Here is a 15,846-nt window from a genome sequence, read left to right as displayed (position 1 = left end):
AGCTCCAGGCCTGGAGGCTCCCTCTTCTCTCTGCGAGGATTTACTTGGACTTGAGAAGGAGGGAGAGACAGAGTGAGAGAGAGAGAGAGAGAGAGAGAGAGGGGTGAGGGCTGGAGGGTGAAGTGGGGTAGGGGTTGAGCGAGAGTGAAGGAGCGGAGAAAGAGAGAGGGCAGACATTTGAATAAGACAAGAAGCGATTGGTGTTTGCATGACAAAGGAGCCCGCCATCTCCCCTGATTGGTGTCACAGTGCGGCACTAAAGCCATGCAGGCCCCCCGGGGTGGGGTGATGTGTGGAGCACAGGCATGTTTATGCATCCAAGGTGTGATATTAGGGAGGGATAGTAGGGGCCCGTCGTCAAGTTTCGGGTTAAGAAGTTTGTGCGCATATTCTTAAAAGGACAAGACGTTTGCATTATTCTTACTATGCATTTACAATTTTAAGTGAAAATCGAGTCCTAGATGTTTTAACACTGTGCTTGAGACACAAAATCAGTTACATTAACTTTATATTCATCAAACTCTACACCAGAGCCACTGCTGGGACCTGGGATCATGGTGATAGAGCTACAACACAGTGCAAGAAGGCAAGAAATGTGAGCTTTCAACAATATTTACAGGATGTAAGAAGCAAACTGTTTCGCTAGTTTCAAACCTACTAACAATGAAGATAAATATAATGGCAGTAAAACGATGGTGATAAATTGACACTGGTCATAAAAACAGCAGCAGTAGTTGCTGCACACTGGATGTGAATGCAAAAGTCAGTTTGTAAAACTGAGTGCATGAAGGACAGCTATGGTAATCGTTTTATGTAAATAAGTTTGGATATTAAAGGAATTTACCACTTCTATGATCTTCAGACCCCCCCACTTAGTCACCATGCCTTCATATACGATATATCAATTTAAACAACTAGTTTAAATAAAACTTCAGATAAAAATTAAACAATGACATGTAATCTTTTAAAACTAATCTTTATAAAACTCAGATTTAGCATTAAGTTAGAATCAAAGTTTTCAGTAAAATACCAAAATCTGTGTTAACTGTGTTGAGCCTCTATTTGTCTGTCTCCACCTTGTTTCTTAAAGTAAATGCTGGCATGATGCCTCGTTCTCTACCTGTGGTCCTGAATCTACTAATTATTCCAGAGAGGTGTGAAGACCACCACCCTCTGTGTCCCCTGCTGGGTTGTCAGTGGAGTAATCAGCTGCTGCAGGTGGAACCATCTCCATCCTGTGGGCTCCTCACTCCTACGAGCCTTTTTTCCTTAATGTTAGTGTTAAATGGGAACAATGATGAAACGAGAGCAGAGATGAGAGCAGATCATATGAGGAGGCAAATCCGAGGTCTATGAAGGGGATTACACAGCTCAATAAGTTTGGACAATTTGTTTACAATCCCCATTATGACGGATCCCATGGGACCCGGTGTATGCATAAACACTGATGGATTATCTCAGAGATATTGCAGCGATTGTTCCAGGAGACTGACGTTCCTGAAGTGCAAGAGAGAAAGTACCACAGGGGGTTAAAAAAAAAAAGATTAGGAGAAGGAAGTGCAAGTGAGAGTTAACAACATCACACACTCACACACAGTGTAAACAAGATACACACACATGCTAACCCCCTCCAGAAAAAGCCTCCACAGGCTCATCTGGGCAGAGCAGAGCTTCTGGCCCTTGGGGACACACCTCCAAGAGAGATGACCTGTCTAACTCTCTATGGCAACTAATCAATAAGTGACAGATTCAGTCAGAACTGACCCACAGCCGAGTGTGTTCCACCTCCCCCCCGAGTTCCCAGGGATACACTCCCATAAACCACACACACACACACACACAGACACACACACACACAGACGTGGTTACACTAAAAGAAGAAAGTGCCCTCAACCCAAGCAGCATCCCCAGGGAAATAAATCATTGCTTTTAATTGCAGTGCTTTTGACAACATACCTTTTTGCCTTTTTGTTAAATTTTAGTTTTTTGTGTTTACCGTGTGTGTGTGTGTGTGTGTGTGTGTGTGTGTGTAGATTATCAGGGTACAGGTTACTGGATGAACACCAACATGACAATAGCGATATGATCAGTGGGCCCCTGATGGAGCAGATTCACCGCAGCACCATTGTGTATGTGTCAATCTGTGTTCCTTCTCACTGTCCTCGACAAACACTAATCAATATCTGTGGCCTAGATGAGAGGGCTAATCTTTCCCCCTGTCAACCCCTTAACTCCTTACACCCCCCAACTCCGCATTGTCTTGCAGCAGTCCCATACTCACGTTGCTGTCCCTAGGCATACTCTATACATTGGCACACATGCACTTGGCCTCATTTTTCTGGGCTTCCAAGACAGGTCAGAAGTGGGGTCAGAATTCCAGTTTGGCGAATTAAAAGCAACGCTACATGCTCCAGTGTTCACAGACAAAGTGATGTGTGCTGCAGAAAGGAACCATCTGCAGAGGACACACTTTTACACATTAGAGGGCCTCGTTTGGTGTCTGAGCTGTCCCTCCGCGCACACTAGAACCAACCGTTTGTATGTAATTGCCCCTACATGTTATTCAAGAAAAAGGCCTCCTAATCCAGTTTCATTCTTACTTGTGTGCCTGTGTATGTGTGGTTTTACACATCCTCCTGCAACCACAATTACAAGCGAAAACAAGTTCGAGTAAACCTCAGTAGCGCTTAGTTGAACAAAACGTCAAAGGATCTTAGACGGAAAAACTCTGTAAACATACAACCCAGGCAGAAAAAAACAAAATCCTCCCTTTCAGCTGTTCGTGTGATTTGTATTTGTTTTGTTTGGGACAATAGAGGCAGTAATCCTGACTCATATTTGACAAGTCTCATATTCATACACACCTGCTGGGGCAAAGTAAACACACCTTCAGAGTCAGACACCTTAATGGATGACCCTCACATTAAAACTTAAGTCAGGATAAACCCTAAAGCAGGCATGTTGACAAGGTTTGGTAAAGAGACGTGCCCACTCCGGATTTGACTGATGAAAAGTAGCCACATCACAGCTCGCTGGTGTGAGCTGTGTATACAGTCTGCACACAGGTCGAAAAACATCATGGAAAACATACGGTGCACGGCATTTTATTGAAACAGACTGATTCCCACTGAATTAAAATACAAAACCTTGTAAAGCCACTTAAAGAAAATGATTTCTAAAAGTTTTTACTCACTCTACTCTATAGCAGCTCTGGTGCCTAAAAGTCTATAATGCTTTAATTCAAAGTCATTTACCTTCTACTGAAATAAACACAAATAACTTGCTGCTGGGCGGATGCAGTTTCTTGAGTGGCGGCATGCTTTTCTTTGAAACACTTCCCACTCAGCATTCCTTGTGGTTGTGTAAGGCACAGCCATCTAACCACAGCTATCAATAATGAGCTGTTTGCATCATGGAACAAGTCTGTCTGTGCTCACATACGTTTGGGCAAGGAGCTGAACATGGGAGATGAAAAAAACAGAGAGAGAGAGAGAGAGAGGTATGAAAATGGTCAGATGTGATTTTCTAGTTTCTCTGGTGAGTGCTGTCAGTGAATGAGTGAGAGTGGGTGAGTGAGTGAATGAATGAGAGGGGATTGAGAGGATGGTGCAGTGGAGAGGGATGGCTCTCAGTGGGTCAGCCCAAAAGCCCTGACCCCAGGAGGATTTGATGCCATTTTCCCACGCAGGGAGTCGACCTGAGAGGAGCTCGTTAACAACATCTGCCCCAGTTCAGGGAGATTAACCCCCACCCCCAACACCCCTCACCTCTCCACACACACACACACACACACACACACACACACACACACCGTTCTGCTGTCAATCTGAGTGCCTCACACGGGTCTCGCTGCTCTGGACAGGCCTGCCAAAGCTGGACAGGCCGCACTGGGCCCCTCGCGGCTCAGCTCAAAGGGCCTCCTGGAGATCCCAGCCACAGCAAATCAATACAGTCTGTCAGTCTCTGTCATAGGTGCAGTCCCTAGCTGCACTCATCCATTCATCTGTTACACTCAAACTATGTTGTCTAGGTCATGTCTGATGTGCACACCAGAGGAGGATCCAGATTTGGGTTTGAGATTACACGAAGAGTCGAGGGTATGTTTAGGTGTGTTCCAACTACAACTTGCCCAGCCAGTCGAACAGGTGAGTTAGTGATGTCACCAATGTCAGTCTGTCAGCCAGATTTGTGTAATGAGTTTTCCACTCATCACACTGACGTAAAGAGAGACAGTCAAAACACACTCCTCTTGCTTTTAACCACTTTGTTCACATTTACTCCCACAAGACGTGCAACTGGCGGGGCATGTTCTGACATAATGCCAGGAGAGTGAAAAACAGGATCGACTGAAACGCGGCTTGTCGAAGGGCTGGAGCCGTGTACGCGCTGCACACTCTCATAGGTGCGCAGTGGTAGAATCCACTGGGAATCTGCTGAATCCATGTTCCACAGAGCTATAATTAGGTTAGTTTTTGGAGAGGGGGTTAAACAAACAGGGGCTGTGAGGTCATAGGCAGATGGAAGTGGGATATGCCTGCACTTGCTGAGTGGGCACAGCTCCACATGACAGGAGAGAGAGGCCCTCCGGGCGCTCAGCAGGGGGAGAGAGAGTGGGGTGGGTGGGGGTGGAGGTGGAGGTGGAGGTGGTGGTGGGGAGCCCAACTCGGATGGCCTCACTGCCAGAACATTCAAACACACTCAATGGTTATGCACAGCTCACACACACACCTTGCCCCAGACGCAGATTTTCACTCCTAAATCATCAGCCGACACCACATTCCCGTCGCTCGCACACACAGAACTGAGCTTTACCGACCTTATTTCACAATGCTGACAAGTTCAAACTTTCACATCAGCTGTTCAGCAGCATCCTCAACATTTTTTTTTTTTTTTTGAGAGTTCACCTTCAACTTATCAGAGGAGTTGTGCAGGTGAAAGTTGTCCTGGAGTTGACAGCATTTCCTGAAGCTTGATAAATGACTGCAAACCATCACTCTGTCCAGCTCACAGTAAACACCTCTGACACTGAGGAGCAGGAAGAGAAAAGCTGCTTAATTACAAAAAAATGAGTTTGAGAGTGTGATTAAGTGACGGGTGGCTGCTGGCACGCTAGAATGACTTAAGACCCTGTCAGTGAATGCAGGGAGGTCTGGATAATCTTTCCCTCCACAAAGGTGCGTGGAGCTAATCCATGCTTCTGTGCTGAGCTGTGGATCAAGTCCTACAGAGAGTGTGGGAAGGCCAGCAGGACCGCCACCGCTTCACCCCTCTTGGTGGCCAGAGCTTATTCATCCCAAGGTACGCTGCAGCAGCAGGCCGGTCCATTCTTCCACACACCTTTGCATTATTAGAGCTACAGCTACAGTGAGCATGTCAAGAGACCAGTTCAATTCATCAATGCCATGCAATTTCCACGCAATTTGCTAAAATAAATAAAATTAAATCCTTCATTTAGATTATATAGCTGCTGGAATCAGCTAATAAAATTTTAGCAGAACCAGTTCGGGTCAGTGCTCAGTAATTTCCTGTCCACTTGAGTACTACAAGATACCAGAAATAATCTATTAAATGGAAAACTGCCTTCAACAGGGAAAATACTTCATATTAAAATGTTTAATTTGATTGTTAAGCATCATAAACTGCATTACTTTAATAGAAAATTAAGGAATTATAATAGAAAGTCCCATTACATGTATATTTCAGCAGAGAAGTCCAAAGTAAAATTACAAAACTTTTCCAAACACCTTCACGTGGCAACGCCTGCGTTTTATGGAGCACGTTTATACATTTAAAAGCACATTTTAATGTGAGTTTACACCACTTAATTTCTAAGTTTTGATATCCATTCATCCAGATCATCAAACGTGTCCTAAAAAGAAAAGTGATTTAACTGAATTCTTACATTATTTATCAGAAACACAGATGACAGTGATCAGAATAGTTCATCCTCACCTAGTAAATATTGAAATGTGAGTGTCCTGCATTGAACTCAGTGGAGGTAGAAGAATTACAACTTGACAAGGTAAAGAAACTATTTTAAAGTTGTTAAAAAAAAGACATGAGATGGAGGCTCATTCAAAATCTACTGTAAATAAATGTTTAGAGATTTAAAAGCAACAGATTTAATGGTTATTTAAATTTGTCTCTTTAATTTTGTGGATGATTCAAACACACAGGAAGGCAACTTAATACCTTGTAAGGCTTTTATGTTAATTGGAAAAACTAATTATTCAATGACCCTAAAGAAAAAAAATCTAATGTTTAATGAAAATTTTGCTTTTTTTTTTTTTTTTTTCTTTATTAAATAACTTTTCAGCTTAGATGAAGTTGTTTGGTTTTTACAAGAAAATTAAATGAACTGTCATTCAGCGTGTTCAAAGACATAAAATAATGAGTTTCAGCCTCCCATGGGAGACACACTCCAGAGACTTTAAACATTTTAAAAGTCCTATTATCAAACCCTATGTAACACACAAAAGACGGGAGTCACAGATCTCTTGTTTTCGTACAAATTTATTCAGCATTTAAGAATAGAGGATGGTCTTAAAATATGTAGAAACGTCAGTTTAAATAAACCTTTCGTTCAGGGTAATGAGTAAACATGACACTGTCAGAACCATCACAGAACAGAATATTTTTACAAAAACAAATTGGAACAAATTTTTCACGTGACAAAAAAAACATCGGGTTCACAAGCTAAAAATAAAAAATAAAAATAAAAAGAAACAACAAAAAGGAAACAAAAAAGACGACTTACTATAAATAAAACCTGCGTTTGCGACCCGCACAGTCTTAACATTTCATTTCAACCTAGGTCATGAGAGGAGGGGGGAGAGAGACAGAGAGAGAGAGAGAGAGAAATAAAAGACAGGACTACAGAATTTGGACACAGTCGAGACAACTGACATTCTACAAATTAAGTGTAAACATTTATGAAGCAACTTTCCATCCAGCTTTTCTGAAATACACCAGCCTCTTCATGAGGCCACATGCCTTTTCATAGAGTGAAAATATGGCATTATTTAAAATATAGAAGTCCAATTCTTCTACATAGGTTGATTGCTTATACTTGTGATAAAAAGCCTTTTTGCAATGCAGTTTACTCTGGGCTCAACGTTCACTCTCGGTCCATTAGATTTATTTTTAAAATTGGACAACCCAAGATATCGAGATAAAAGTGTCTATGAACCAAACTGGTGAACGTCGTTTCTTTAGCAACCAAAAAAGTTCAAGTATCCGAAGTACTCTTTTTTTTGAAAGTTTCAAGTCTTTGCTGTGTGTCGCTCTCAGATGTGGGTGAGAGGTAGCGTCCCATTGACGCCAGTCCCTGCGCTCTGATAGTGCGGATGGACGCTGTGTAACCGGCTGCTCTGCAGGGAGGAGTGCTCCGCGCTGTCCCCGCCGGGAGGCAGGTACATGCTTATCATATCCCTCAGGTCCCCCAAACACGCCCGCTGAGAGTGGGACGTGATGGCCGGCGGCGGTGAGCTCGGCTCGGTCTTGCACACGGACGCCATGGAGCTCAGCCCCATGGCGTTGGTGCTCTGCTGCGTGTACGCTGGGGACATGCTGTACGTGGAAGCCGCGTTCATGTAGGTCTGCGCCGAGGACATCATCGGGTACTGGAGCCCCGCCATCTCGTACCGGTGCATCTGCTGGATCTGGGGGCTGTTCATGCTGTGATGCTGAGGGTAGGCCAGCTGGTCCTGCATGAGGGAGTACGCGCTGTTTGTCCAACCGTTCATGTGCGCGTAGCCGTCCATCCGCTGCCCCACAGACACCGAGTTGTTGACGGCGTTGGCTCCTGGCGCCAACAGTCCCCCCGGCAAAGAGTACTTGTCTTTCTTGAGCAAGGTCTTGGTCTTCCTACGGGGACGGTATTTATAATCCGGATGCTCCTTCATGTGCATAGCGCGTAGACGCTTGGCCTCGTCGATGAATGGCCTCTTTTCAGCGTCGGTCAGAAGTTTCCAGTCAGCGCCCAGCCGCTTGCTGATTTCAGAGTTGTGCATTTTCGGATTCTCTTGTGCCATCTTCCTCCGCTGTCCCCGGGACCAGACCATGAAGGCGTTCATCGGCCGCTTCACCCGCTCCTGGTCGCTGGCGCTGTTGTTCTTCGCGCCCGGCGCCGAGCCCGAGTTGGACTGCGGGAGCGGGGTCTTGATCTCGGTTTCCATCATGTTATACATTCAGGCGGCTTTTAGTGTTCACTCAGTGGCACAGAAAAAGTTCACAAAGCAGCGCCAAAAGTGAAAAGAGGTAGAGGTACTGACCAGTCTCATAAGAAGATGGGGAAAAAAGTTCAGCCCCACAGAGGCAAATGTGTCTGCAGGTGCTTCTGGCTTCTCTCCGCTCAAAGCTGATGTGTCCCCCACAGCTCTGAAACAGAAGTCTGTAAACTTGTTCCCCAAGCTCATCTGTTAATAGGCCGGACCATGTGATGTAGATTGGCAGCATGACAATCAGGAGCAGGCGACCAATCAGAGCGCACCTCCCATCCAGCGCGTAACCAACCGAATCACGCGGCGCTGTGTTGTTTTTGAGAGGGGGGGAGATGTAAAGTTTTAAAACAGCAGCACAGACATCAACAAGAGTAATGCTCAATGTTTTAGGGTTAACAGCTTATAAAATGAGCAGAAAGGGCAACGGCAGCAGAGATATTAGTTAGTTATCGTAGACTAGAAATAATTTCTGGATCAGATTCTATCCAGCGTTGGAGTCAGAGTGAGAGTCAAACAAACAAAACGAGCTGTTCACCTCTTCACCGTGCAGGATCTGCTTTCTGTAAGAGGACGAGCACGTGAAGGCTGCAGGGAAATGTCAGTAAAAATAAAAACAGAATCCTAAAATAAAACGAGTCCGCAAAGTGCAAACAGGGAGCGCACTGGAATAAAACGTGTCCTCGGCAGAGGAATCATTTCATCTGTTTGAGCCTTCAAACATTCTTCTTCTGCTCTTCAATCACAGCTGCACTAAACCTGATTTCATCATCAGAAGCATCGAAAAACTCTGAACTCACTTTGGGATTTCAGGTTCTGGCCTCACCCCCCAGCTCACTCACATATATGTCGTTTTTTTTTAAATAATGATCTTACTTTTTTTTTTTTCCTGAGAACATTTCTGGACCAGCTGCTCCCTCCGTGCTGTAAATTAAAAAATAGTGGATTCATTCAACAAGCTGAAGTATAATTATAAAAAATAATTTAACTTCTCATAATAAATAATCGGATTAATTTAAGATGTGAAGAAACATTTCCTGTAAGAATAATATTTGAATAAAAGCGAATAAAAAAGTGTCATGTTAGGAAAAGAAATAATGTGTTTAGGTGTAAAATCGAAGCTATAAAATGACCTTAGAATAATGTTTAATTAGAAGTTAAATAAAAGGCCAGGCTCGTTTGGATGTTTCTGCAGTGTTAAGGTGCCCACAGCGTAAAACTTTAATACATCAACGACCTCTTGTGGAGGGGCCGGGCCATCTCTTTAGTCCCTGAGGAAAAGTTTGCTTGCAGACTCCTCCTGGCAAAAACATCTCGATCGGCTCTTTCCCTAAAAAAAAATAAAAAAAATTAACAAATAAAATCCCCTGAACACAGTTTGCTGACTTCTCTCTCTTCTCTCTTCTCTCGGCCGTGTTAATGGTTATTTAAAACGATCCCCGTGCAGCGGCCTCCATTTGCATCTGTCTCCTTTTCCAAACGAGCCGAAACGCCGCCTGAAACCGCGGTGGGCAGAGCTCACACCTGCTAATGATTAGGAGCGAATCGCCCATCGAAAAAGCAGCATTAACGCGTTCAGTATTCACATGAGCTCCGCAGGGATCGATGTGGGTTATGTGCATTTAGGAGCGTTTCACCTCCCGCAGCTTTACAGCTTGTGGAAAAATGCAGCTGCTGGAAGCTGCGGGGTTAGTGCGTCCACCTGAAGGGAGAGGAGCACATCCACTTTATTATTATTATTATTATGATTATTGAACTGTTCCACAACCTGTGCTGTGGAGAGCAAAGATAAATATTACAGGTTATTACCCAATTGCTTCCTCTGTTTAAGAGCCCATTAGTGTTTCTATAATTATCAGAGAGCTGATGACATCTGTCAGTCACTGTTGCTTTCCTTTCTTCCCATAAATAAAAGTTTCCCTTTTGAAAATACAACTAAAAACAGCTCCAGTGTATAAAATGTATTTTACAGTTATTAAAAACATGTAGGCTGCATGTTACAAGAGAGCGGAGACTGAAAAGGGGCCTAAAAAAAAAAGATGTCACTCATATTTATGGCTTTTAAAATGAATGTCTGCAACATATTTAGTCACAGAGCTTATAGAATAAAAGGTGATGTGTTATCTTTAAGGAAGGGGACATCCTACAGCCCCTCAGCCATATAGTTGGAGGATATCAGCTGAAAGGAGACATCACTTGGTGAATTTAATTTCCACGTTCAATGGGGCGTTACAAACAGAGCAAGAGCAATAAAACTAACGTCCAATTAGCAGCCATCTAATTCTCAGGGACTGGTTATTTGTTTATCTGGGCAGATCTCAATACTGATCCGCTTGTAATCTTCTTATGGAAATTGACCGGTAGCAAAGAGAGAGAGGGAGAGAGAAAGAAAAAGCACCAGGAGTAACCTGGAGTTGGGTAATGAGGGCCTCTGTGCAGCTAATTTCCTAATTAAGGAGCAGAGGACCACCAGCACAGTCTGGGCTGATTCAGGCTCAACAAGCCTGACAGCCCAAAGGGGCTCTCAGGGGTGCGCCCGCAGGATCCCACTGTTGAGTGTTGGGAAATATGTGGATGTCCTGATGGGAGGATGTAACCTGCATGAAATCAGCTTCATCTAGATGTTTTAATGCTTTAAAATAAATGAATAAATTGCGCCAAAACAGATTTTCCTCCCACGTTTCTTCTGTTTAGCTTCGACTAAACATCACAATGCACCGGATCATTAGAAATAAATGATTTGTTTCAATCTGACATTTAAACTGATGCAAATCTAGTGAGTGAATGTGGAAAGAAGCACTGGAAATAAAAGTTCAGGTAGAAGAACGAGTCTAATTCTGGTCTTTGTGTTGGAGAAATAAAGAGAAAATAGAAACAAACCAAATGTTGGTTTTATTTGCAGATATGTTTCTATTTCGTGGTATTAAACGCCATCAATCTGTGGGAACAGCCGTCATTTGCTCGGCTGTCAGTGAAGCTTTGTGGTCACACACTTTGGATTCATGACGGACAAAACGCGCTCAACTTTAATATTACACGACGACGCACACACGCTGCGTGTCCCCAACGACAATAGGCTGCAATTTATTGCAGCTTTTATTGCTGTTTTTATTGTTTTTTTTATTGTCATCACCGCCGGCGTTTACGGGTTTGTACATTTTTCTGCCGAAAATGGCAAAAAAAAATATTTTTACCAATCGAAAATCGCATCAAATCCACAATAAATATTCTGTTTAAATCCACAATCAATAACTTTTTTTTTGTTTCAGCTCAGTGACTGCGGGCAAGGCCTTTGAGAAACAGTAATTAATAAAGAATGGGTTTTCAATTACAGCCACAATAGAGACTGTCTCATTAAGATTTGCATGATTTTTGGACCAGGAATGCAAATGAAGATGCAATTTCCACACGGTCTGCTGTTCCCATTGTGCCGGCGTGAATGGTCGCGTCCTCCCAGTTCAACACAGGTAAAATAATATTCACGGGTCATTTAAAGGAATAAAAGTGCTGCTATTATCACCTCTTTATTTTCACAAAGCAGGGCTAGTATTGCTGCGGTAATTTGAGCCACAAGAGTTGTCGCTATAATAAAACCAAAAAAAAAAAAAAAAAAAAAAAAAGGAAGAACAAAACTGGTTTAAATTGTTTAATGTCTGTGTTAAATGCAGAGTCATGAGTGAAGACACGTTTATCAATGTCGGATCTTAGATTTAAAAACCTTCATAGCATCGTTTGCCTCTTCTGATAATAATAATTAAATGTGACACTTATATATTATCATTTATTTTCATTTACTAAAGTTGCTCAAAAGAAACGTGAAGTCTGGTGCAGAACGCATTTCTATTCCTGGATCATGGGTTGTTTTTTTTTTTGTTTGTTTTTTTTTTTGGAAATTAAGACATGAACATTATGAGTAACAGCAACAGGTAACTTCCTTTCACTCTTCTACACTTTAATTTACAACCTTGCTGAAGTAATCACTTTTATCTTTGCAGAAATAATCATAAAATATTTTTGTACTGTGCTTTTTTTCAGATTAAAAGATTCACCTGACAAAATAAAACCAAACATCAACAGTATATAAGACCAAAAAACTATTTTCATCAAATTCAACTATTTTATTATGATTGAAAATTATTACTATTATTATTTTACGGCAATCAGCCAATTTGTTCTGAATAATGGAAAGAAAGAAAAAACCTTGAAAGGAATAATGAGATTTGTTGAAGATTATGTTCAGAGTCTGGTTTCAAGTAGGCTGTGTGTTCACTGGCTGCTGACGGTGAGAGGAGAAGAAGAGTTAACTCCACTGTACAGTGTGTGCATCAGGACGAGGCCACACTGATCTTCAGCAGAGAAGTGATTTTTCCTAAGTACTGCTCTGTGTCAGGACCTTTTTCCTTGATTGTTCCGTCACAGACCTGTTGCAGATGGAGCTCCAGACGTCCCGAGGGACAATTGGAAAAGGATGAAGCAGGAAGATTCGTCAACTCGCCACATGTTGGGATCCAGCCTCAAGGATCATCTCTTAGCTGTGGCAGTGAAAGCGTCTAAGTTCAGCCATTAGGTGAAGGGACTGTCACTCAAACCTTCAACAGAACCAAAACACACACTCTGAGCAGGGATGCATTGATTTTTTTTAGGAGAACTCTAGTGGACTAGGGGCTAATGGAGAATGCTGCATTCTTGCCTCCACTGTAGCCGAGCAATTTGTGTTTTCATTGTGTTGGTGGTGGGGGAGCGAAGCCCAGCAGTGATATGTCTGAGCTCAACCGCCACCTTGTTCGACTCTGTGGAATTTAAGCGTCTTACTTATTGACCTCAGCTTGTAAAACAACACGCAAAAAGCTGTTTGCCTCCTGGTGCTGCCTGTGAAGAATGCTTCAAACTTGGGTTTCTTTTTCTCCCGAGGAGGCCAAGCATGTCTTTCCTCATTATGTTCTTGTGTGAACCAGGCCAAGGCTGCTGACACAGACCCGGTGTAATCTCTTTAACCTGCCACTGTCATGAGCAGACAAGGCGTGACCACCCAACACTCTGCTCCATCTCACTTAGCCAAGGGAATAGTTTTTCACTTCATCGCCCTCTCACCCTCTTTGGTTGTAGCTGCTTATCGTGTGGGGATGCACATTTCAAACGCATTTGATCAAGTGTGCTCGATACATGAGTGCATGCAAAATTGTGCACACACACACACACACGCACGCACGCACATACCCGGGGTTAATCACTGTTACAAGACCACTTAATATAATCACGTGCCACAGCATGCAGTTAAAAATTCATATACTCACTGACCCTTGGAGTTACAATAATTGACACAAGCTTTTTTTTTCTGCTGTGGTTACTGGCTAATGAAGCTAAGAGCAAATTAAATGATATCCCAGCAGAGGACATCAGCTGAAGCATTTTTAAACGAATACACAATGATTATTAGCCCCTTGAAGTCATTCTGTGGACAAAGGCTCTTTGCGTTTACTTAGCAGATTAGGTGAAACACCCCTATTCAAATATTTGGTATATGATGCGTTAAATGAAAAATAAAATACTAAATTACTGTGAATCATACGCTCCCATTCATTGAAAGCTAATTTCAATTCAGTGTAAATTAGGTGAAAATTTTCAATAAATATAGTTTTGCTTCTGAGTCAGTGGGTGAGGCTGGATTAAGCCATGTGGTGCGCAACATGATCACTTCTCTGTTTGCTCAGGAACAAAGTCCTCTGACTCAACTTCCTCAGATAAAGCTCAGCTCACACTTGAACCTCTAATCTGCGCAATCTTCATTAATCCTATAGAGACATCACGTTACATCTCATTTGCTGCTTTCAAGGGGTTTTTCTGCACAATAGTTTTCAGATGCACTCTCAATAAAAAACCAACTGTGCAACAAGAAGTAAAGAGAGAACGCTGTTTATGTTGGGCCTCCAGAAGCTTTTTTTTTTTTTTTTTTGTGCTCCAGTGTTAAAGTTCTGATAGTGTGTCAGCAAACACATGCCTTCAGCGTGGAAACTGCTGCCTGTGAATGGCACTATCAAGCACCTCTATATGATGATCGTTTTAAATACTGCTATTGCCCGACTGGCTAATTACAGCGCTCATTATTTTCCATGTATCTTTTGAATCATTGCCATGTTCAGTTTTTGCAAAAACAATGGAAACTTTCTCAGTGTTTTGTTTGGAAGAAAGTGCTGAATCGTCACTTTTTGCTTTGCACCATGCCCAAGCAAGCAGTCCTCTTTTGTTTTAGCCATAATTGAGATCCCACTAATCTAGTCTCTTTTAAAAAATGAAACAGTCTCTTTGTCAAGCCTTCATTAGCTTAAGATACTATTGTGAGGATGCACAATTAATTTGCAGTGTAACTTTAATTAATTAAATACACCCAATTTTCCAATATGATTAATACCACCAAGTTGTTATCTGTATTCTCCTCCAAAATGAATATGTAACAGCAACACTGCGCTGAGCATTAATTGCAGAAATTGGGGGTTTTAAAAACCCCAAACTAGGTTAGGTAATTATGAGAGATGATTTATTAAATCTTAAATAAAGAAACAAACAAGCTTAAATTGATGTATAAATCATGAATACCATTATGTGTAATCTAGCTGTGATTTGGGAGAAAATGACAAATCTTTGTTGCGTGCCAAGCACTTGATAAAGCAGATAGTGGTCATAAATTTGGTCCCAGTCAAGTTCTCATTAAAAGAGGCATAATTTAATTAAGAGTTAGCAATCGCCCTCTAAATATATTAATTACCTTGAGCATGATGAGATGAGCGTGGTGATTATTGCATATTTCATTAGTGTAAGTCTTCTGGGAGAAGAGCAAACTAAGGTGGGTAGCTGGCTGTGTTGACAAGATAATGGATGGGCTGGCCTGAGATGAATTTGGTCACCTTGCCTTGGTTTGAGCCCAGAGAGGTGAGGCAGAGGACAACACAGGTTCTTAAGACTAGGACTATATTATTTAACCTTTCAAGCTAATAATAAAAAAAAAAAAAACATATTTCTGCAAAGGATGTAATTGAGGAAATCATTTTACAGCTTAAAGCAATTATCATGAGAGGAGTTATGAGTTTAAACAAAGAATGAACAGCGGCATTATTATAAATAAAAATGAATTTGGTATAATCTAAACTAGAGTTTTTTAAAGTAAAATAAAAAGCGTACAGACATAACTGTGCTTGCTTCTAAATATACTGTAACTGCTAAGATGAATGTTACTGCATCTCAGTTCCATCCACTGTGGAAAACTAATTTCCACTTATATCGATTTTTGCTTTTCACTAACACAACTGTTAAAGAACCTTGATGTGTACACACGAATGCCTCCACAAACACACAAACACACACACACACACACACACACACACACAGTAGAGTAGAAGAGAGCCGAGGCGACGGCTCATTGCCCCATAGACTGATATGTCAATGAAACATACACGATGTTGCCACTGCACTGGAGTGATTTTCATCCTCGCTCCTCTCCTGGCTGACAGCAGGACAAAGAGCCTAAGCTACTATTATCTGGAAGCAAGGTCTCATTCTTGCTTTCATCTTTCTCTTCACCTACACAAACATAGATGTATGTGCTTGTGCAAACACACGGAGCTCAGCATAA

General features: G+C 42.1%; 2 protein-coding genes across 3 annotated transcripts in view; both read right to left on the bottom strand.

Moving 5' to 3' along the window:
- Window positions 1–6,495: 6,495 nt before the first annotated feature.
- sox3 (SRY-box transcription factor 3) lies at window positions 6,496–8,410 on the bottom strand. The gene has a single exon (XM_026357008.1). The coding sequence runs from the start codon at window positions 8,187–8,189 to the stop codon at window positions 7,287–7,289; it is 903 nt and encodes a 300-aa protein (XP_026212793.1). The 5' UTR covers window positions 8,190–8,410; the 3' UTR covers window positions 6,496–7,286.
- A 3,901-nt stretch (window positions 8,411–12,311) lies between these two features.
- inppl1b (inositol polyphosphate phosphatase-like 1b) overlaps window positions 12,312–15,846 on the bottom strand; it is a 44,560-nt gene continuing 41,025 nt past the window's right edge. The window contains exon 29 of one of the 2 annotated variants that reach the window (XR_003298675.1): window positions 12,312–12,808. The gene's annotated coding sequence lies outside the window, so the exon portion shown is untranslated. The remainder of the gene's footprint in view (window positions 12,809–15,846) is intronic. The other variant, XR_003298677.1, reaches the window with a different exon arrangement.

This window comes from Anabas testudineus, chromosome 10, assembly GCF_900324465.2.
Source record: "Anabas testudineus chromosome 10, fAnaTes1.2, whole genome shotgun sequence".
NCBI lineage: Eukaryota > Metazoa > Chordata > Actinopteri > Anabantiformes > Anabantidae > Anabas > Anabas testudineus.
This window is presented reverse-complemented; position numbering and strand designations above follow the sequence as displayed.

Bases quoted from the DNA above. Each gene is read 5' to 3' on its own strand.
- sox3 (XM_026357008.1), bottom strand. From the start codon at position 8,189: ATGTATAACATGATGGAAACCGAGATCAAGACCCCGCTCCCGCAGTCC.